Raw genomic sequence first — 23,654 nt, forward strand, 5'->3', positions numbered from 1 at the left:
ACTGACTACCAATACTTTTGTTTTATGCAAGATAATATACCTTTGTATATTTAAGCCATCATAGTCAGGTCTCAGTTGTATGTAGCAGAACCAGATCTTACCTGATTTGTGATTCACTAGATAGTATCTAAAATAAAATTTAAGAAGTAACAGTATAAGCATGTTATTTAATAATATACAGATAAATACTAGAAGAAAAAAGTTGAAAGTAGTTGTTTTTGACAGTGAGAATTGGGGTAAAGTTAAATGATTGCTATTTTTTCTTTTAACTCTTTTAGTAATATTTGACAGTTAAAGTTATGTATCTATATTACTTTAATAAAAGTTAAAAGTTGGTATTTGTTCAGTTACTTTTTAATTAGTATTTCAAGTAAAAATACATGTTCACTGCAAAAATTTGAACGATACAAAGAATATAGAGTGAAAGTTATGCTTTCCTTCAATATTTGCTGCCTTTCTCCTGCCTGTTGATTCCACTTTCCTCCCCAGGGAGTGGCTCTTTGGTATGTATCTCTCCATACTTTTTCTGTACATTCATTTAGCATATGTAAAGATGCATAGTTTTCTTCTTTTATTTATTTTTATTAAAAGTATATTTAAATTTTAATTTATTAAAGTACTCATGATGGAATATTTAGACTTGTAATGGATGTTATTTGCTTATATTTTTAGAATTCGAGATGCAAGCATGCAATTAAAAAGTCACCAAAATGAATTGCAGAGAGTACAGAAAGAATTGAGTCATTTGCAACAAGAGTTAAAAATTAAACAGAGACAATCACAAATCTTCAGGTAAGATTATCTTTAAAGAATTAAAAATTACAAGATTGAAAAGATTGCTCATTTAATACTAACGGTATAGACATTCAAATACATTTTAGTGATATAATAATATAATATTAATCTTTATAAACATTCAAGGACATTTTAGTAATATAATTTCTATATTTATATAGTTTAGTATTATAGTATGGTTGAAAAAAATGGAAACACTTCACTTTTAAATAAAACTATTATCTCAACTGAATAGTTTTGCCAATAAAATTTAAATCAGGCAAACACCTTGTTCTTATTTTGCAGTGACATTTAGAATGACAGCACAGTAACTAATTCATTTTCCTCTTGACCAGTATTTCTCGGTGTATTTGATCTTCTGACTGATAGTCCAGTGACATGAAAAAAATAGAATAGGGAAACTTTTCTATCTGGATAGTACTAGACCTCCTAAATTTAGTAATTTTTAACATAAATGGTGTTAATTCTGCTTTTATATATCTTTGGAGGGCTCAAAATACCTGGAGGTAAAACCCAATGTTCTAAAGAAAATAGTACTTTTTAAAAATGGAATTGAATATTTTTTTTTTGGAATTGAATATATTGAGAATATCAGACAGAATGACTGTCTCTTTTTTTAAAATTTTTTTTTATTGAAGAATAGTCAGTTACAATGTGTCAATTTCTGGTGTACAGCATAATGTTTCAGTCATACATGAACATACATATATTCTTCTTCATATTCTTTTTCACTGTAAGTTACTACAAGATATTGAATATAGTTCCCTCTGCTATACAGTAGGAACTTGTTGTTTATCTATTTTATAGTAGTTAGTATCTACAAATCTTGAACTCCCAGTTTATCTCTTCCCACCCCTTACCCCTCTGGTAACCATAAGTTTGTTTTCTATGTCTGTGAGTCTGTTTCTGTTTCGTAAATAAGTTTGTTTGTCTTAGAATGATTAATTTTCCAGTTGAGTAACTTTTAGCTCCTAGAAAAGGGAAATAGGTTAAATGAAAATAGACATAGGTTCTGGGTGACTAAAAAAAAATATACCAGGTGAGTATTATGAATGTTAGGTTCTTATTTTTCCCAATCTACTAGTTATTATCAGGGATATTGTTCTATTAAAAAATTAAATGGGCTAATAATCTTTATACAATATCTGGTGATAACCTGTTGGCCATCTACCTTTCTTTAATGTCCTGCACATAACTGATGCTGAATAAATAATTTTTGAATGAATGAATGAATCTACTCATAAAAAACATGACAATTTTTTATCATTATAAAGATTCCCTGCCCTTTCCTAGAACCCCTCTAGTATTGAACCAGCAGGATACCACCCAGATGACCCCAACTCTCCATTTCAGTCAAGACCATCAGTGTTCAATCTTGGCTCCAACAACAGCTTTGGCCCAGGTCTGCTAAGGAAGTCCCATTTGTTTTACCCACAGATGCCATTATGGATGGCAGAACTGACTAAATTTTAAAGCTTAGGCCAGGACTAGATTAAATAATCAGTGCTGCTTCAGGATATTATGGACTGATACAATCAGTTTTTATTATTCGTATTTTACATTTGATTTATAGTATTTCAAATTCTTGAAGAAACTTAGATATATTTAAATGTTATTTTATTCTATGTTCTAATTTTGTCATCATTTTGCATTATACTTTTACTGCTAATTTTTTTCAAATGTTTTCACTAGATCTGTGGTTTCTATTTTTAGCTAAAAAATCACAAATTGGGAGTTCAGGGTCTGATTTATATAAAAAACTAGCACTTACTAAAAACAATTTTGTAAATAATCATCTAACTAGACACTTAGTATAAATAAAAGTTTTTGATAGATGAATAAAAATAATTCCTGGTTTTATTCATACTCTCACTAGTAGGTACATAGCGTAGGAAAAGGCAATATGATGAAAATAAAATCAAACTCAAAGTTGTAGAATTCAGTAATTTTGCTGCAATAGTAAATTTTAAACTAGTTTACTGGTTATTTTTAAAAAATATCTAGTAGAACATAAAACTTCAAGTTTACTATGGGTAAAGAAAAGGAGCTTATAATCTCACAGTGGTAATAAAAAAGAAGCATGAGCTTTACCTACTCAGATGTAATCATCTTTATTTATGGAGCCCAAAAGGAACTTTCAAGAGATCAATGAACTATGTCTTTGAGTCACATTGCCCTTTTTAAATTATTCTCTCATTTGTTTAATTGCAATTGGGCTTAATCACCTACCCTCCAGCGAAGTGTTCTTCATGCTCTGTGTTTTCCCTGACATCATTTCCAGCCTGTCGCTTGTAAGGGAGTGGTGAGGAGTAGCTGTGATATGCCTCAGTTGGCTCGGCATATCTGCTATTCCAAGTAAAGTGTCTTTTGAGAATGGAAATTAACTTTTGAAGACCTGTAAAATAGATACTAAAAACAGTATGGAGTATAGATATGCTTTATGTAATGTTGCATATAAATCCAATATTCCAAATCAATCCATGTTTGAAACATTTTAGTAGTGCTTGCTTTTACAGAATTCCTACTGTGAATCTTTCATGAATTGTTTGAATTATACTTATCCTTTAGTTTTTCTTATTTGTAAATCCAGACTCTATCATCTCTGAAATTTTCAATGCCAACTCCTTAAATCTCTCCTTCTAGCTCTGTCACTTTTCACTTCAGCTCTTCAGCCGCATTAAGGCTTCTGGTATTCTAATTTTCCCAACAATTTCCTGACTTTACTTTGTTTCTAGCCTTGATCCCATAGTTAATAACCTCATATCTTTTTTCAAATAGCTGTATTGAAATATAAATTACATCTTACAAAATCCACCCAGTTTAAGTGGACAGTGTAATGGTTTTTAGTAAACATACTGAGTTGTGCAACCTTTATCACATCCAATGTTAGGACATTTGAATCATCCCCAAAAGATCCTCATGCTATTTGCAATCAATCTCTATTTTTACCACCAGTATTCCTAGGCAGCCACTGATCTTTGTTTCTATAGGTTTGTATTTTTCTGGACGGTTTAGATATATGGAATCATACGATATGTGGTCTTTTATATCTGGCTTCTTTTACTGATGTTTTTGAGGTTCATTCATGTTGTATCATGCATCAGTACTTTGTTCCTTTTTATTTCTAAATAGTATTCCATTGTATGGATATACTACATTTTATTTATGTATTTACCAATTGATGGACTTTTGGATTGTTTCCACTTGTTGGCACTTATAAATAATAGTGCTATAAATATTCACATACAAGTCTTTGTGTGCATGTATGTTTCATTTCTTTTGGGTAGATACCTAAGTGTAGAATTACTGAATCATATGGTAAATTCATATTTAACTTTTAAGAAACTGCCAAACTATTTTCCAAAGTGCTTGCACCATTTTGCTTTCTTACCAGGAATGAGGATTCTAGTTTCAACTGTGTTCTTGCTAACAGTTCTTATTGTCTGTCTTTAATTTTAGCCATTCTAGAGGCTGTGAAATCCTACCTCATTGTGCTTTGATTTGTGTTTCCCAAAGGACTAATGGTGTTAAGTGTCTTTTCATGTGCTTATTAACCATTTGTATGGTTATTTGGTGAAATATCTATTAAAATATTTTGTCTGTTTTTCAATTTGTTTTTATGTTATTAGATTTTAAGAGTTATTCGTATGTTCTAGGTACAAGTCCTTTATTTGAAATATGATTTGCAAATATTTTCTCCCAGTCTGTGGAATTTCTTTTCATTTTCTTAATGGTGTATTTTAAAGAACAAAAGTTGTTATTTTTAGTGAAATACAATTTAATCAATGTTTTCTTTTATGGATTGTGCTTTTGGAAATGTATCTAAGAACTCTGCCTAACCAAAAATCACATAGAGTTTTTTCAGTGGCTTCTTCTAAAGATTTTATAGTTTTAGCTCTTACATTTAAGTCTATGATCCATTTTGAGTTAACTTTTGTGAATGATGTTAGGTAAGGATCTAAATTCATCTTTTTCATATGAATATTCCATTGTTCTAGAACCATTTGTTAAAAAGACAGTTTTTCCCTATTTAATTGCCTTGGCCCCTTTACCTATAATCAGTTCGCCATGAATGTAAGGGATTATTTCTGGACTCTCTATACTAGTCTATTCTATTTATCTACATATCTATTCTTACTGTCATTAGCATATACTCTTAAATAGTGTAATTTTTAGGAAATTTTGAAATCAAGAAATGTAAGCCCTCTAAATTTCTTTGTTTTCAAATTTGTTTTGGCTATTCTGGCTCCTTTGTATTTTCAAATGGATTTTAGGATCCGTTTGTCAATTTCTGACAAATAGCCTACTGGGATTTTGGTAGGTATAGCATTAAATCTATAGATCAATTTGGGGAGAATTGCCATCTTAAAATGTTGAATTTTTACATCCATGAACATGAGATGTTTTTCCATTGAGATCTTTAGTTCTCTTCGAAATGTTTTGTTTTTAGTATATAAGTCTTACACTCCTTTTATTAAGTTTATTTCTAAATATTTTATTCTTTTTGATGTTATTATGAGTGGATTTTTTCTTAATTTTATTTTTGGGATTGGTCATTGCTAGTATACAGACATAATATTGATTTTTGCTATGGTTTATTTTTCTGTTACCTTGGTGAACTCAATTTATTAGTTCTAGTATTTGTGTGTGTGTGTGTGTGTGTGTGTGTGTGTGTTATTCTTTAGGATTTTCTACATAGAGGATGTTTCTGCATAGACTACCAATATTCCAGCTACTTTTACCTCTGCTCATTTAATTATATTACCCTTAAAACCCTCAATCGTCATACCTACTTACAGGTTGTTACACACCAGGTCCTCAGTTCCTCCAATACTATTCTAAATCCTCATTATTTTGCTTAGAATCCCCTGTGCTACTCATCTCTCAGCAGCTGTGTTATATTTGCCTTATATTTCACAGAGTTAAAGTTATCAACACAGGCATATTTACTGTAAATTAAGTGATACTTGAGTTTTAGAACCCCTCACTCAGGACCCCCTTCCAAGATTCTAGGAAGGCCCCTGGCAAAAGTAAGATGGTTTAATTGTAACTGTAAAAATTTTGTAACTTTTTTCAGATTTCATTATATGAGATACATTCTCAATAAAATCTCTTGGATTATTTTGTAATCCATTCAATGAAGTGGAGTTGATTATTTGAATATACTGGAGAAAGGTTTAAGTTTCTTGCTGATTTGACAAAACTACTAACATTACTGAATATGACATAAAAATCATAGTATAACACTTCAAGGACATCTGAGTGTTCATCTGGTTCATGAATTTCATCATTTCAAAGACACTTTAGGATGTCATTTTCCAAGAAAACTTGAAATGCCAAAAATCTTATAGTTGTATATTAAAATTTTTTCATAAGGAGTTTTCCAAATTTGACAATTTTTAATATCTGTATGATATTACCAATAATGGGCTATGAAGTTGAAAGAATCTTTCTAAATATCACGGATAATAAAACTAATGGCCATGCTAGATAAAAACTGCATAATTTTTATATTCTCTCCACATAAAGTATTTTTATAAAATGGTTCTCATATGAAAAGGTGCTTGTAGAGCACATAGCTAAAAATTGTAGACAAAAAAGTAATGCAGAGCTGTTATTTATTAATAGTTATATTGTTTTTCTGTATTTTGTGATATTGATGGGATTTATTAACTTTCACAATTTTATTTGTAGTGATTTTTTTCATTCTATAAATAATTGCACACTTTTAAACCTGGTTTTGTAGTTACAACTTTTGTATTCTTTTTTACAAGAAAGCCACCTGTCTATCCACACCTATCATATGAGATCTAGGCCGCACAAAATGTGGTGGATCTGCTTTTAGCTAACAAGCTTGGATTTTCTGTTTCCTGCCTTTTTCCCTACAGAAGCACATGCATCCATATCCAGTCTTTCTTCTATTAAATATACCTCCAAGCCTTGACCCCCATGTACATGGCTTGCTCCAAGCAGCTACCTTACGTTGGGCCCATTAGCCCTTTAACCTTGACTTAGTTCATGGTTCTTGTCTCTCTGTCTTACCAGTTCCTGGCTTCACATTCTGACTTCCCATCCTCATGGTTGGTCCCCTTGCTTTAGTGATCTGTTTTGCTCTCTTTGATTTCTGAAATCAACATCTCTCTTAGCTTCCAGGTCTGCATGCTGATTGAGGATCCCCTGTGGCTTCTGGTCACTCAGGTAGACCTTATTAATGACGACACAGAATGACACCACCATTCTTCTTCCTGGCAAAGGCTAATTTTTTCAGCCTTTGCTTTACATCTGCCTTTTCTAGGTCTTTGCACAAGAAATGGTCCCATCTCTTGTCTATTTTTAGGCTCTGTCACTGCACTCAGACTGTCTTCTCAGCTGTGTGTCTCACCCAGGTGTCTCCATTCCTAACAAACCATTCTACTATGCATCTTCCTCTTTCTCTCCTTGCCACCTCAGATTTCTTGAATGCTTCTACCACATAACTATTTTCTCACTTCTGCTTTACTGCTCAGTCTTTTCCTGCCCAATGCCTCTCTTTAAGATCACCAAAGGCCTCCTTAATACCATATACTATGGACTCTGTTCAGCCTTTATCGGAGGTCTTAAACACAGACCATTACTTTCTTCTTTAAATTCTCTTATCCCCTGGCTTTTCAGAAGTTATTCTTTTGGCTTTTATTCTGACTTACTGATTGCTCCTCCTTGGCCTTTTGAGGGATTCTCTTCTGTTTTAGTCTCATAAACATTAGTATTGTCCAGTATTTTATCCTTAGTACTTCTTACTTCATACCAATGAGTGATCTGTTTTTTCACTCATTCATTCATTTGTCAGTATTTGCTGAGTACATATTATGTGGTGGATACTGTGCTAGGTCTTGGGAGACCGTGATGAACAAGACAGATATAGTCTCTGCATCATAGATCTTAGTCTACTCAGGGAGATAAATATTAACCAAACAAATTATCTCCCATGGCCTCAGTCATTATCTTTTTGTTGATAATGCTCAGATCTATGTCTGCATCTTGCTTGGTTACTAAGTAAATTATAGCCAGAACATCTGAAGTAATAAAAATCATTGAGGTGGCAAAAAAAAAATATGTGGTTACTTTAAGCTGTGACATTTGAAGTGAAAGCACTGGATCAGTCATTTTAAAAGGTTTTATTTACTGTTACCGCAGGCTTTACACTGCCTGTTGAGCCATGGTACAGGAAGATGCTGTCTGAGAATCTGAGATTCTCTTTTAGGCTCTGTGACTAAGTAACTTTTGACCAAATTTTCTTCACTAAATGCTTGCTGTTAAATTAATTTTAAAAGATCAAAAGAAAAAATGTGTATGAAAATAGTTAGCTATCTTTATAGTAAAAACTTTATAGTAAAAACAATAACACAATGGAATGAATTGGGGTGACCTCAGTCTTCCTGGGGTATCCCCAGTTTATATCTATCATCTCAGCATAATACAGATTGCAACTCCTTTCACTTTCAAAACTTCTCCATTTAAACAGTAGATTAGGTGGTTACTCTAAAAGCATTTTTCAAAAAAAACCTTTTTTTCAAATAAATATGTGTTACTATGGCTGCTATTTTTTAAAATCCTAATTTTTCTCTACTACTTTACAGTCAGAGACTGACGGAGTACAAACATTTCTGGAATAAGACTCTTTCATTATTTACTTTTACTAAAAGAGAGCTAACCAGTATTAAAAATGAAGTATATGATAATTTTCAAAACTGGACTTCACTGAAAGGAGAAGTTCTTCTACAAATTAAATCCATAAGTGAAACGGCTTTGACAGGTTTGTTACATATATTTAGAACATAATTGTCCTTTTTGGGAAATGGTGCACCATAAATAATGAAATAATAATATTTTGTTTTATGTAATGGGAATTATGATTAATTTTTAAAGCTGTTATTGGTTGGTAGACTAGATGACCATTAAGATCTGTTTCAACCCTGAAATTCAATAATCATAGGCCTGATCTAAGATAAGCTCTGAAACATCTATCTTGAACTGTGGTCAGAAGTCTGGTTATTCCTGTTAAATGTACAGATTTTTGTATTTTAAAACTTTTTCTTCTGTTAATGGCTGAGTAGCTCTATTTAAATAAGATTTCCCAGATTACAGATAACAACTATAAATTCTGGACAAAATAACTACCTAAAAACACTGGAGAGTGACCAAAACCAAGTACATAATAGAGGGAACGTCAAAAATCAAAAGAAGGCATATTACTAATTTTAAAAAAGCCAATTGGAAAAGTCTATTTACTGGACCATTCCAACTATATGACATTCTGGAAAAGTGAAACTATGGAAACAGTAAGAGATCAGTGGTTGTCAGGGTAGGCAAAAAGGATGAATAGTTAGAGCATGGAGGATTTCAGGGCAGTGAAACTACTTTTGTATGATACTGTAATAGTGGGTACGTGTGTTTATACGTTTGTGAAAACCTATCGAATATAGGGGTGACAATGCATCAATGTAGGTTTATTTATTATAACAAACTTACAACTCTGGTGCGGAATGTTGGTGGTTGGGGAAACTATGCATGTATGGCGGGCAGGGATTACCTGAGAGTTCTCTGTACTTTCTGCTTAATTTTACTGTGAACCTAAAACTGATCTAAAAATAGTCTACTAGTTTTTTTTAATTGAAGGAAGGGAATAGTGCTGGGTGAATTCCTTGGGTTATTTTTGTTGTTGTTGTTTGTTTGGTTTTGGGGTTTTTTTTAAGGCTGTTAGATTGAGGGCAGGATATAGTCTATTCCATGCAGGGAAGCTAAAACTTTGCTAGAAATCTGTAGTCTTTTTGGCTTGAAGACTGGAGGACAGAGGTCAAAGCAGCCCCATCTTTGAGAAGAGAGAGCATATCCTAGAAAAGAGATAATAATAAAGGGAGAGCTCAAATTTTGCATATAAAGTCTTCCTGAATCTCTGGCTTGTCCCTGAAATACATGTGTACAGGGAACACTCTAAGCAGCCCATCTATGGCTAAAGTGCGTGATATTACCTACCACCTACCCTAGGGGAAACAGTCTTTAGTATTTAGGTTCAGCCAAGCTAACTACTTGTTAAAACCAAACAATACCCCCCCCAAAAAAAACAATCAGTAGGGTAGAGGAACATAACAGAGTCCAGTGTCTCCATAACATAACAGCCACAGTGTTCAGGATACAGTCCAAAACTACTTGATTTAGGAAGAAACAGGAAAATGACTCATACTCAAAAGAGTAGGCAGTCAATAGAGACCAACCCTGAATTGGACCAGATGATATAATTAGCTGGCTAGGATTTCTAATCAGCTGTTAAATATGTTCAGTGACATAGAGGAAAATAAGCTAGTAAGGAATGATAGAAAATCTCAGCAAGACACAATTAAAAATTATAAATTCAAGAATTTAAAAATACAATATCTGAAATAAAAATTTAATGGATAGTCTTTTATAGCATATTGCAATTATAAAAGAATCAATGAACTTTAAGTTAAATCAATAGATATTATTCAATTTGAAGAAAAGAGATAAACATCAAAAAAAATGAACAGAGCCCCAGGAAAGGATTAAAATGTACCGTAGGTGATAAATATCAGTAAATATGAAAGACTCTTTTTTTCATTTGAATTAGAAACATTTCTATGCTCATTTAAATTAAGAATTATGATATTTTGGGTGTTACGAACTATGTTGATTTAACATATGACAACTAGAGCATAAAGGACAGAGGGAAGGGGTAATAGACCCATACGGTTGCACAATTTCTGTATTTTATGTGACATGGTGCAATATTCATTCTATGTAGACTAAGAAGTTAAGGATGTATAATTCCTAGAGCAAGCGCTAAGAAATAAATTTAAAAAGCTATATAAAAATCTAATAATAATGGAGAATTAGCATCACCTGACTCTGAGATTTATTAGTAAGTCACAGTAATCAAATCAATGTAATAGTGGCTTATAGAGCAACAATAGATCAAGGGAACGAAATAGACCCCTGTTGTTATGATCATTTCACTTTTGACAAAGCACCAAAAAAAATTCAATGGGAAAAAGGAAGTCTTTCAACAAATTGATCTGGAACAACTGGATACCCATATAGGAAAACATACTTCAACTCCTATATTACACTGTACATAAAAATTAATTCAAGATAAATCAGAGCTAAATATATAAGCTGAAATAATAAAAGAATAAACAGGAAGATATCTTCATGAACTGATAGTAAATGAAGGTTTCTCGAATAGAAGAAGTTTTCTCTTACAGAAGTAAGAACTACAAAAGAACAAAAATTGATGCTTTAGACTTCATCAAAATTAAAAACTTCTGCTCATCTAAAGATGTTATTAAGAAAATGAATAGGTAAGCCACAGGCAGAAAATACTAAAAAAATCTGTGACACAAGGACTGCTGTCCAAGCTATGTAAAGAAGACCTCTAAGTCAATAGTAGAAGGACAAACAATCTAATCAAAAACGGCCAAAAGGTTTGAACAGACACTTTACAAGGAAAGATACACAAATGGCCAATAAGGAGATGAGAAAGTGCTCAACATTATGAGTCATAAGAGAAATGCAAATCAGAACCACAGTGAGATACCGGTACACTAGATTAGCTCAAATGAAAAAGACTGATGACATCAAATCTTGGTGAGAAAGGAAGGCAACTGGAACCTCATGTAAACTAATGAGAGCTTAAAATGCTACAGCCACTTCAAAAAAACATCTGATAGTTTTTTTAAATAAAACTAAAGATACATCTATCTGATGAGTCTGAAATTCTTCTCTTTGAATTCACCATCTCCTTCAAATGAAAACATATGCCCACAAAAATACTTGTATAAGAATATTCACCAACTTTATTCAAGCTTTAGTCAAAGTCGCCTTTAATTGATAAAAGCCCAGAAGTACATCGCTAGAAAGGAGTGTCAAAAAAAACCACAAAACTGAATGAAGAATGGAATATAGAATGAACTACAGTAATGCAGTAACTTGGATAAACCTCAAAAAATATTACACTGTCTGAAAGTAACCTTACACAAATAAAATATTTTGTAAGATTCCATTTATATGATGTTCTAGAATAGGCAAAACTGATCTACCATGGAAAAAAAGCAGAACTGTACTTACCTCAGAGGAGGAAGGATTGACTGGAAAAGAGGCACAAGGGTACTTTCTGTGGTGATGGTAGTGCTCCCTATTTTAATATTTTGATAGGGATCTGGGTTACATAGTGGATGTATTTTTCAAAATCATCTAATTGTACATTTGAGATTTGTGCTTTTCTTTGTAGGTAAATTTCACTCAAAAATTAGAAATATATATTGAACACTAATTAACAATGTACATGCTAAAATGTTTAGGGAGTCAAGTATATTGATTTATCCTGAAATGCATAAAAATGTAAGATGGGTAGATGAATGGCTATGTGATAAAGCAAATACAGTAAAATGCCAATTGAAGGATCTAGCTGGTATATATGAGTTCATAGTACAAATCTTCCAACTTTTCTATATATTAAAAAATGTTTATAGTTAGATGTTAGAAAAAAGAAATCACTCTAACCATACAACTTCAGCTTCCTAATTTTGTTACATAATATGTGCCTTCAGAAGTGCATTTATATGTAACAATATCATTTTAAAATTTTAGTTAATTTTAAGAATTAAATTTAGACAATTATAAATGATTATAACAACCATATTTTCAACTGCAAAATTGACAATTTTTAAAACTTTACCTTTTAAAAAAGAAAAAATCGTATTTCAAATATATTATTTATACTGTAATGTTATGCATATATGAATTATATTTATTATTTTTACATTAATTTTAAATTTTACATAGATGACACCGTATCATACATTGAACTTGCTTTTTCATTCAGTGGTATTTTTGAGATCAACATTAATATAAATAAAATATCACATGTATGTTAGTGTCTTAGTTCTCACAGAAGCAGGCATTGAATCAAAGATACTAGTGCAGGTAGTTTATTTGGGAAGTGGAAGCAGCCCAGATATAGGGAGACAAAGGCAGCCAATAACAGTTGTACCATTACAGTGGGCAACTGGAGCGTAGTCCCATGAAGGAACTCTGAGAAATGGTTTAAAATGCATGCCTCAGAATTCTTCACTCAAGGAGTGAGGGAGCTGGGCATCAACTCCCAAGAGTCATTGACTAAGTGCTGCTCCCAGACAGTGTAAATTCCTTGGCACTTCTAGCCTGCCATGTGGTAGGGATTGCTGCTGTCTGCAGTTCCAGGGAAAAGATTCCTCTAGCACAGAGATGCAAATAGTAGGAGGTAGAAGTCAGTAGAAGAGCACTGAAAGGTTCAAGAGATATGGGCAGGGCACTGACAGTGTCCACTGCAGTTAATAATATAGATATACTTCATGGAATTTAATTTCATATAAATATACTCTTCTTTTTTGCATCATTTTCATTATTTGGACATTTACATGCACCTTTTTATGAATATATGTTTTTGTTTCTTTCTGGTAAATACCTAGGAGTAGAATGGCTGGGTCATATGGTAGGATATATTTAACTTTTTAAGAAGCTGTATATATATGTATAACTGAATCACTTTGCTGTACACCTGAAACTAACACCATAAATCAACTACACTTCAATAAAAACAAAAACAAAAAAACTACCCAATAGTTTTCCAAAGTGGTTGATCCTTTCAAATTCCTACCCGCAATGTATGAGAGTTCTGGTTGCTCCATATCCTTGTTAACACCTAGTATTGTCAGTCTTTTAAATTTTAGCCATTTTAATGGGCCATGTATAGAGGATATTAATCCACATTTCAAATCATCTCGTCGATAATTTTTTTATTTTTGAGTGTCTTATCACATCTTATTATAGAATATTTACCTTATGTCAGTAATGAACTCAGTCATATCAGAATAGGAGAAGCATCAGCTCTACCAGTTTTTGTTTTCATTTGTGTTGCATTATTAGTATCTTCTCTAATCCATGATTTCTTTGGGGGAATCTTTTAAACTAATTGTCCACTTTATGACTTTTAGTTTAGGTTAACTACATAGGGAACACATAGACTACAATATGTCGCAATCACAGAAAGAGACAGAAAGGCAAAGAGGCACTAACAATCTCTCTGCATGGAGGAGTATTATTCCTCCCTCAGAAAACTTTACTCACTTTACTCTCACTGAATGTGTCCAGTGGCCATGACTATATGATATAGGGACAGAGGAAAGCACTTCTGGTTCATGAAGGGGAGACTAGCAAAGAGGCTCTCAGAACAAGTAGCTGCTCTTTCTTATGACTTAGATCTTAGTTCAGATGTCAACAGAGAGATCTTTCCTGGCCACCCTAGTTAAAGTAGTCTTCCCTTACACTTCTGTATCCTATTTTTGTTTCATTTTTAATAACATTTATCACTGCCAGAAATATTCTTACCCATTTACTGATTTACAGACTTCTCTTATTAGGCTATAATCTCCAGGAGGACAGGAATTTTGACAGCTTTGCTGAATGCTATATTTCTAGTGTTTTAAGAAAATTGTGCCTGTCACATAGTAGGTGCTCAGTGAACGTTGTGGAATTTAAACTGAAATAAAAGTACATGCAAATTTTAACCTAGATTACTGGTAGTCCGTCTGTGCCTTTCAAAACCTCTGAGTATTTTCTAAATGTCTTTGGTAATACTCACATATACTTCTGTATCTGGAGAAAGGGAGTAAGGAGAGAGGAGTGGCCTTGTTTATGAGTTACACCTTCCTGAAGTTGTGGGTTACTATCAGTTGTAAAATTCTCAGTCTAATTTTTAAAGCCAGTTTGAGACTTGTTTCTTGAACTTTAAGGAGGCAAATACAAAACTTGATAATCCTTTTTTTTCCCCTCAAATTCAAATGCTTTTAAGGATTTTTCTGACCATAAACATAAAATAGCTTCAATGTTAAAACAGAAAGTACAGAAAAAGAGCAAGGGAGGAAGTGAACACCATCTGCAGTCTCATTACACAGAGATGTCTGCTGTTAACATTTTGATGTAGAGCTTTCTAAACTTTATTTTCTGTATAATATGCCATGGAAATACACAGTCATGCCAAATAACAATGTAAACTGTGTTGATGTAGTATCTCATTATAGGAATGTAGCTTAACTTAGTTAACTGATTTTCTGTTCATGGACATTTTGATCATAGTTTTTTGCTTTTATAAGTAAGGCTTCAGTGAACTTCTTTACTCATGAATCTCTATGATCTTGTCCCATTTTTTCTTTAGCATAGTTAATTCCTAAAAGCAGAATTGAAGCATCAAAGTGTATGCCCATTTTGCTTTTTATTTACAAGTAATACTACATTTTATATTTTATCTAACATGAGAAAATGGGAGTAGTTTTCAACCCTTAACTTTAACATTTACCATTATAGTAAATCATATCACTTTTACATCAGAAGTGGGAGGGCTTAGAAGTTACACAGTGATCACTGCAGAAGCTCAGAGATGGAAATACATACACGAAAACAGTATATTCAGTTTCCAAGCAAGAGCTTAGTGAACCTAACAGATGGGGCGTGTGAAACTGAAGCCATATTATTGTAAGGGCTTTTCCCTCCTTTAAAAAAACTTTCTCCTTACTCAGTATTATCGGTGCAGCCAAAGCCTTAGGGCATAGACATACAAACATGTACAAGTATATACAAAACTGCAAATATGCTGATGCTTTCCTTTTTATATTCTCTTTGATCAAGAACACACTTTAAATTTAGCAGCAGTTCTCGTAAATATATAAACATGCCAATTTCACAATATAGAATTTTAAGTGAATAATCTTTATCCTAAATTTAGATTCAGAGAAAATAGGGTGTAATGGAATGCTGTTGAAGGTTAATTTTTGTAAAGCTTGAGCAACTATCACACCTACACAAAAAGATGACCAAGAGCCTAGGAAGTGTGTAGACCCACATTGTCCAGTATTGTAGCCACCAACCATACATAGCTATTGAGCACTTTGAATGTGGCTGTAGCCTTTTGTTGAAATGACAGTAATTTTGGCTATGTAGAGTTAAATAAAATACAATGTGAAAATTAATTTAACATGCTTTTTTTTTTACATTTTTAACATGGCTACTAAAATTTTTTAATGTATGTATGTGGCTTGCATTATATTTCTGTTAGACAATGCTGGTATAAATAGTGAATAGAACTTTTTATACTTTTAAAAGCTTAAAATGTTATAATTTTATTTTGATTTATTTTCTATTTATAAAAATTATAAGGGCTTGTTGTCAATTATACATGAAAAACAATTTCAGCAGTCACCCTTTAAATTTTGTTACTGTTATTTCTAGTTTGTTGTCTTAACCATTTAATTAAGCTTTTACTTAAGTTTATTAAACCAACTGTAGTCAAATGTAATAATTAGAACTTGTGGAAGAAATCAGGAAGAATCAGGAGGGAATGCAGGATCCTTGGTGTCTTTGCCCTTTTACAGGCCTGACCACCAGGCCTGGAAGAGGGCCACGTAGCCAGTATGTCAGTGCCAGCCTATACTGGCCTTTTTTGTGTTGTGGATTTTAATTCTTAAATATTTAAAGGTACATTGGAATCCTAAGAACAAGGCTCCTGAGCCAGAGAACCAAAGTTTACATAATGACTCTACAGAATCTCTGTGCTTCAGTGTCCTTATCTGTAAAATGCGTGCCCACGCACACATATACATACACACTCCACAATGTGCCTATCACAGTAAGGAACCAAAGTATGTTAACTGATATTATTTTATTCTTTTTTAATTTTTTAAATTTTTAAAACATCTTTTTATTGAGTTATAATCATTTTACAATGCTGTGTCAAATTCCAATGTACAGCACAATTTTTCAGTCATACATGAACATATATATATATTCATTGTCACATTTTCTTCTCCGTGAGCTACCATAAGATCTTGTATATAGTTCGCTGTGCTATACAGTATGATCCCGTGCATCTATTCTACATTTTGAAATCCCAGTCTGTCCCCTCCCACCCCCGCCCCCTTGGCAACCACAAGTTTGTATTCTATGTCCATGAGTCTGTTTCTGTTTTGTATTTATGTTTTGTTTTGTTTGTTTTTTTAGATTCCACATATGAGCGATCTCTTATGGTGTTTTTCTTTGTCTTTCTGGCTTACTTCACTTATAATGACATTCTCCAGGAATATCCATGTTGCTGCAAATGGCGTTATGTTGTTGGTTTTATGGCTGAATAGTATTCCATTGTATAAATATACCACATCTTCTTTACCAAATTTATTTTTACTATGGATGTTGCTATAGCAAAATATAAAACTTAAATGATAAAAGTTTATTCTAAGGGTACAATTTAACTTCATCTTAAAGAAGTTCATCTATTTTTTAAAAATATACATACCCACGTAAAAAAAGGCTCTTTGACTTAAACTTATGACTTCAGAATTAAACTCTAGAAATAAATGCTATGGCCATCTAAAAGTTTATACTGACAAATTGCATACATTTTCAAGTTATAATGCAATATTAGTATACAGAATAACTATATATATACTTCACTTACATTGCTGATATATGATAATTACCCAAACTGTCTTGAGAAATGAGGCTATTATATAGATTCAAACTAAGTAGAAGATCAGTCTCAATTATCTATTTCTTTCACAACTAATAAGAGATATTCCAAACATTTGCTGAATATAGAAAAAGTCCCATGCTTCGTGGTGTGTTCTGGGAATTCCAATATATTTTAGATGAGAGATGTTGACCATGAAGGAATTCACTGCTGTGCTCACTTGTAAAGTTGGAGGAACTCTGGGCAAAGGAGGGGACTGACCTCCATCCACTGGCCTCAGTGCAGCTCAGATGAAGATCTGACTAAATGAGTGAATGTAGCCTGGCTGTTTGCGAGGCCTGGGTGGAGGGGAGAGAACATCACAGCTTTAATATGAGGGCCCACTCCTAGGAAACGGACCATCAGGACTTGGTGCTTGGCCTCCTGGCTGGGTTGTAAAAGCCCCTTGTGGAGTCCTGATTCTCATGACCTCTTCCAGGATCTTGAGCACTTTTAGCATCTCCGCCATCTCTTCTTACATAGACTGCAGGGATCTCTCTTTCTTCAGTTCTTGGATGAGAAAATTTATTTCCTTCCTCGAGCTCAGGTTAACTGTCATCAACTTTCTGTAACTATCAGGGAGGCTGGGTATTTGTACTGGCTTCTTCTCTAGCATTCTTTAAAGTTGTCTCCATCCTGACATACTCCTTTTTAGCTACACAAAGCTTGTCGATGAAGTGACATTTCTCCTCAATCTGCGCAGTGAGTGTTTCTGCCATCTGCTTTTCATGTCTTCCATTCAGTTGACTTCTAACAGACTGAATAAGTCTGAAGGCAAATAAGACACCCACCAATAAGCTGAGGACAGGCAGACTCAACACTGTCTCCCACTGGAGGCTCTGGAACATGAACTGAGAACACAGGCTATTGGACAGCAGCAAAACCAGGACCGCACTCGGCTTCCTAAGGATCAGTCGAAAGCCAGGCTCCACAGAGGACAGCAGCCCCTCCATGGCACTGATCTACCACAGGGCTCTGCCCAGTTACTGTGGATCCACCAGCCACAACAAGCCCCAGGGAACACCCCAACATTCCACCTGGAACCCAACCAGCAACTGACATCCTGGATTGGTCAGTTATCTCGTCAGTGTTGGTGGGGAGGAGGAGGAGTTGTCAGAAGAGAGGGTTGTAACTAAAATTATTCTTTTTTTATTCTGAAGTCCACATTCCTTCTGTTGTATTAGATTTTCATTTATCCTGCAGAAGTGTTCATTTGGTGGACTTGTAGCTCTTCTCCTAAATAAGGGAACAAAATTAATGCTCTTCACTAATAGTTTAAAAAATTATATATTCTCCAAAGGAAATGAAAACACTAGCTCAAAACTAACTATGTCTGCACCTCCATGTTCACAGTGGCATGATTTACAATAGCCAAGATATGGAAACAACCTAAGTGTCCACTGACGGATGAATTGGATAAAGAAATTGTGATGTATATATAAAATGGAATATTATTTAGCTACAAAAACTGAAATCCTATAATTTGGGACAACATGAATTGACCTTGAAGGCATTATGCTAAGTGAAAGAAGTCAAAGAAAGACAAATATCATATGATCTCACTTATATGTGAAACCTAGAAAAACAAAAAACAAACAAACAAAGAAAAAACTATACATCAAACTCATAAAGAGATTGGATTTGTGGTTATCAGAGGTGGGGAGGTGGGGAGGGGAGAATTGGAGGGAGGTCGTCAAAATGTTCAAACTTCCAATTTTAAGATAAATAAGAACTAGGTATATAACCTGATAACCATAGTTAACATTGCTGTATGATATAAGGGAATGTTGTTACGAGCATAGATCCTAAGAGTTCTCAGCATATGTAGAAAATTTTTTTCTTTTTATTGTGTATATAAGATGATGAATGTTACCTAAACCTTGTGTGGAAAATTAATTTCACAATATATGTAAATTAAACCATCATGTTGTACACCTTAAACTTATGCAGTGATGTATGTCTTATTTCTCAATTAAATTTTAAAAATTAAAAAATATATACATTTATTTAGACCTACACAAATATGCCCAACTGTTTTTTTTTAATTGAGGTATAGCTTATGTACAATGTTATATAAGTTTCAGGTGTACAACATAGTGATTCACAATATTTAAAGGTTATATTTCATTTATAGTTATTATAAAATATTGGGTATATTCCCTGTTTGTACAACATATCCTTGTAGCTTGTTTGTTTTATACAGCCCAATTGGTTTTTGACAAGTGTGCACAAGCAATTCAATAGAGGAAGAATAGCCTCGCCTTTTCAACAAGTGGTGCTGGAAATCTAAAACTTTGATCCAAACCTCATACCTCACACAAAAATTACCTCAAAATGGATCATAAACTTAAATGTAAAACACAAAATTGTTAAACTTATAGAGAAAAAGAAAATCTTTGTAACCTAGGTTCTTAGACTTGAACTCATAAAAGAAAAAATTAATAAGTTGGATCTCAGCAAATTTTGCTCTGTGAAAGACCCTGTTAAGAGGATGGAAAGGCAAGTATTTGCAAAGCACAAATCTGAGAAAAGTCTAGTGTCTAGAATCCACTTTTTAAAAACTCTCAGAGCTCTACATCAAAAAAAAAAGTCCAATAAGAAAATGAGTAAAATATTGGAGTAGAAACTTCATCAGAGCAGATACACAGATGTCAAATAAGCACAAGAAAAAAATGTTCAGTGTCATTAGCCATTAGGGAAATGCAAATTAAAACCACGAGATACTACTATACTTCTACTGCAATGTCTAAAATTTTAACTGAGTATACCAAGTGTTGACAAAGATCAGAGAAACCAAATCAGTCAACTTTGCTGATGGGAATGTTAACACGGTGCAGCTGTTCTAGAAGATAATTTTGCAGTTTTCTCTAAAACTAAAAATGCACTTACCACATGACCCAGCAATTGTACTTTTAGGCATTTGTCTCAGAGAAATGAAAACCTATGTTCATGCAAAAACTTACACCTCAATGTACATAGCAGCTTTATTCATAATAGCCCAAACTGGGAACAACCCAAATGTCCTTCAATGAATGAAGAGCAAACTATGCTACATCCATGCAATGGAACACTACTCAGCAATTAAAGAGGTACAGATTATTAATACATGGTCAAGGGACTATGCTGAATGAAAAAAATCCAGCCTCAACAAGGTTACATATTCTATGAGTCTATTTATAAGCATTCTTGAAATAAAATTATAGAGAAGGAGAACGGGTTAGTTGTTGCCAGGGATTAGGGATGGTGGGGATAGGAGTAGGTGCAGCTCTAAAGGGGTAGAAGATGGCAGCTTTGTGGTGATAGAACAATCCTGTATTTTTATTTTATTGATAGTTATACAAAGCTACATGTGTGCTAAAATTGCACAGGGCTATGTGCGCACGCACGCACACACACACACACACATGAGTGTGTATCACTGGTGAAATCTGAATTAGCTCCATGGACTGTACCAGGATATAGTTTCTTAGTTTGATAGTGTACTATACTTATACAAAATGTCAGCATGGAGAGAGGAGGAGGAAAAATGGCACAGGATCTCCCTAATTACTTCTTTACAACTTTCTGTAAATCTAAGTATTTCAAAATAAAAAAAAATTTTTTTAATCTATCTATATAGTATTTTATGATCCCTTCATTAAATAATAAATCTAGTCTCTGAGGTTTTTTAAATGCTAGTTTATATTACATCAGTATGCCTTGGTAATAAGGTTATAGAGCCTTCCTAAAAACATAATGACCTAACATAATTTTAAGTGCATTTAACTAAGCTAATAGGACTAAGAACAACAGAAAAATCTTATCAAGGCAAATAAATTGATTGTCTCAGATCAATAATATTAACTAAACTTGCGTCAGCTAGCAAATTATATAACACTTATTTTAAAAGCTAAAAACATGTTTTGGCTACAAATTTTGACAACATTACACACATTTTAAATAACAAATACTTTTTTTTTTTAAATACCAGCTTTTATTTTTGATCTCCATGGATATAGCCTTATGGTGTGAGTTGATTCTGCATGGTATAGTTCTTCATTTGAAAAGCTGACATAAAACGAAGTTCGAAACATTTTTGTAAGAAGCAAAATAAACTACTAATTCCTCTAACTCAATTGTTTTCATTTTTCCATTTTATCTTCTATACCTCCACATGCTCATCCATTTTTCCATACTTATAATCACAATATAAATGCCAATAACTATTCTAAAATATAGTGTTATTGGCTGAAATGTGTCTCCCAAATTCATATGTTAAAGATCTAACTCCCCAGTACCTCAGAATATAACTGTATTTGGAATTTGAGTTCTTAAAGAAATAATTAAATTTAAGTTGGTGGCTCTAATCCAGTTTGACTGGTGTCCTTATAAGAAGAGGAAATTTGGAAACAGACACACAAAGAAGGAAGACAGTGCGAAGACACAAGGAGAAGACCGCATCTGTAAGCCAAGGAGAGAGGCCCGGAACCGATCTATGTCTCATGACTCTCAAAAGAAACCAACCCAGCTGATGCCTTAATCTCAGACTTCTAGCCTACAGAACTGTGAGAAAGTCAATCTCTACTTTGTGATGGCAGCCCCAGCAAACTAATGTAGTAACCCCATATACACTGCACACATTATTCAGACACTTTAGAAGATTTGCACATTAAAATTAATTTACATTTAAAATCAAATTCTAAAACAGGAGCAAAGTTTCTAGGAAAAGGCATTGTTTAATATTTTCTTGCTGACAAAATATGCTGAATATTAAATAGCAGACACAAATGAAGTATTTCCTACTCTTTACTAATGAGTGATTATCACTTTATATAACAATATTTTTAAGTTTACTTGTTCATAGATTAGTTTTTCCTCAAACCAAAATATAGCTATTTTAGTGGAAGAAATTTTAGAAAAAAAGTAGTATTTTTACCAAGACAGAATACTTAGCAAGTTTAGAATCAATTTGCTTCCACTCTCAAAATAACTATTGAACTGAATAACTCTTAAACTTTTAAAATTCAAGTTCTGAATTAGGCTTGGAAATGTAGTCCACGTTTTTCATAAAATTGATGAAATTAGGGCTAGAATAGGTCTATTTGCTTATCCTGTTAAAAATGTTTCCTTCTTTTAGATGTGTGTTTATTGCCTTACCGAGTCTGACATTAAATAATTTGGGGCTCAAAATACTTGCCTCTGAAATGAAGGGTGAGGTAAGACAAACACATATTTAGGACTGTCAACTAGTCGTATAGTGGAAACCTCATTTAGTAGGTATTTATTGAGCTTCTGTTAATTCGAGGATGTTGTGGTAGAAATTATTGGACTAAAAAATGAATGAGATATTACCTTTGGCCTAAGATAACAGACCAGTAGTAGATCACATGTATGCATGTGATCAGTGCCATAGAAATGGTGTAACTGATGTGAGTTTCAGATTGAGTCAGAGGCAGAGGTAGCATAAGAGCTGTGGTAGGTCTAATGTATGAGGCTAGGAGGACCTTCCTCATGGGGTCATGCAAAGACAGGGAAAGTGTAAGATAGGTCCAATTTCCGAAATAGATTGATCATAATTTCAGAACCCCAAACTGAGACACATGACTGACAATTAGGAAGTTGTATTAATGACAAATGAAGGACTGAATGTTTGACATTAGGATTGCCATAGCTACAGGGGATGTATAGTTTGCCAAGGGTAAATTAATTGACCCCTGTTGAATTTACTCTCCTAATTCCATGTTAGAAACATTGTACCTCCTGTTAGTTTTGAAATCTTGCTGTACTTTTTTCCATGTATTAGAATATATTTCACAAATGAATTTGTATTGCAGATTCTTATTCTTTTAATGTTAGGTAGAAAGTCACATTGACATGAGTAGTTATTTTAGAGACAGATAGTAGTGTGCACTAACAGTCAGCCTGCAAACCCAAGCAGTATCCTTCTGGCAGACGATAAATAGGTGACAGCATGTGCATGCTCCTCTGCAGTGTCACTCTGACTCAATCACAGACAGATACGGTTAGGTACAGTACAGTTTATTCAGCCATGAGAAGCCATCTTTCTGGCTACAAAAATACCCTGGAGTTTTTAGATCTGAAGAAAAATTGCAACCTCCTTATTTTCTTTAACTACAGTCTTCTAAAAATTCTATGTACTACTGTGCTAGTAGTTTTCATCACACAAATGGGAACACATCCATAAGTTTTTAGAAGCATATAGCTATACCTAGGGGAAAAATTTCCATATAAAGGAATCATTGGTATATAGAAGACCCACTTATTTGGTCCC

The 23,654-nt window shown here is 33.3% G+C and overlaps 1 protein-coding gene across 5 annotated transcripts in view; it reads left to right on the forward strand.

The window, feature by feature from the left end:
* The window catches only part of LEKR1 (leucine, glutamate and lysine rich 1), a 192,324-nt gene that overhangs the window by 68,469 nt on the left and 100,201 nt on the right, over positions 1-23,654 (forward strand). For all 5 annotated transcript variants that reach the window (XM_072959700.1, XM_072959696.1, XM_072959713.1 and 2 more), the window contains 2 exons: positions 673-792; positions 8,412-8,587. In XM_072959700.1, the coding sequence (XP_072815801.1) occupies positions 673-792; positions 8,412-8,587 (296 nt within the window). The remainder of the gene's footprint in view (positions 1-672; positions 793-8,411; positions 8,588-23,654) is intronic.

Source organism: Vicugna pacos, chromosome 1 (genome assembly GCF_048564905.1).
Source record: "Vicugna pacos chromosome 1, VicPac4, whole genome shotgun sequence".
In the NCBI taxonomy this organism is placed as follows: domain Eukaryota; kingdom Metazoa; phylum Chordata; class Mammalia; order Artiodactyla; family Camelidae; genus Vicugna; species Vicugna pacos.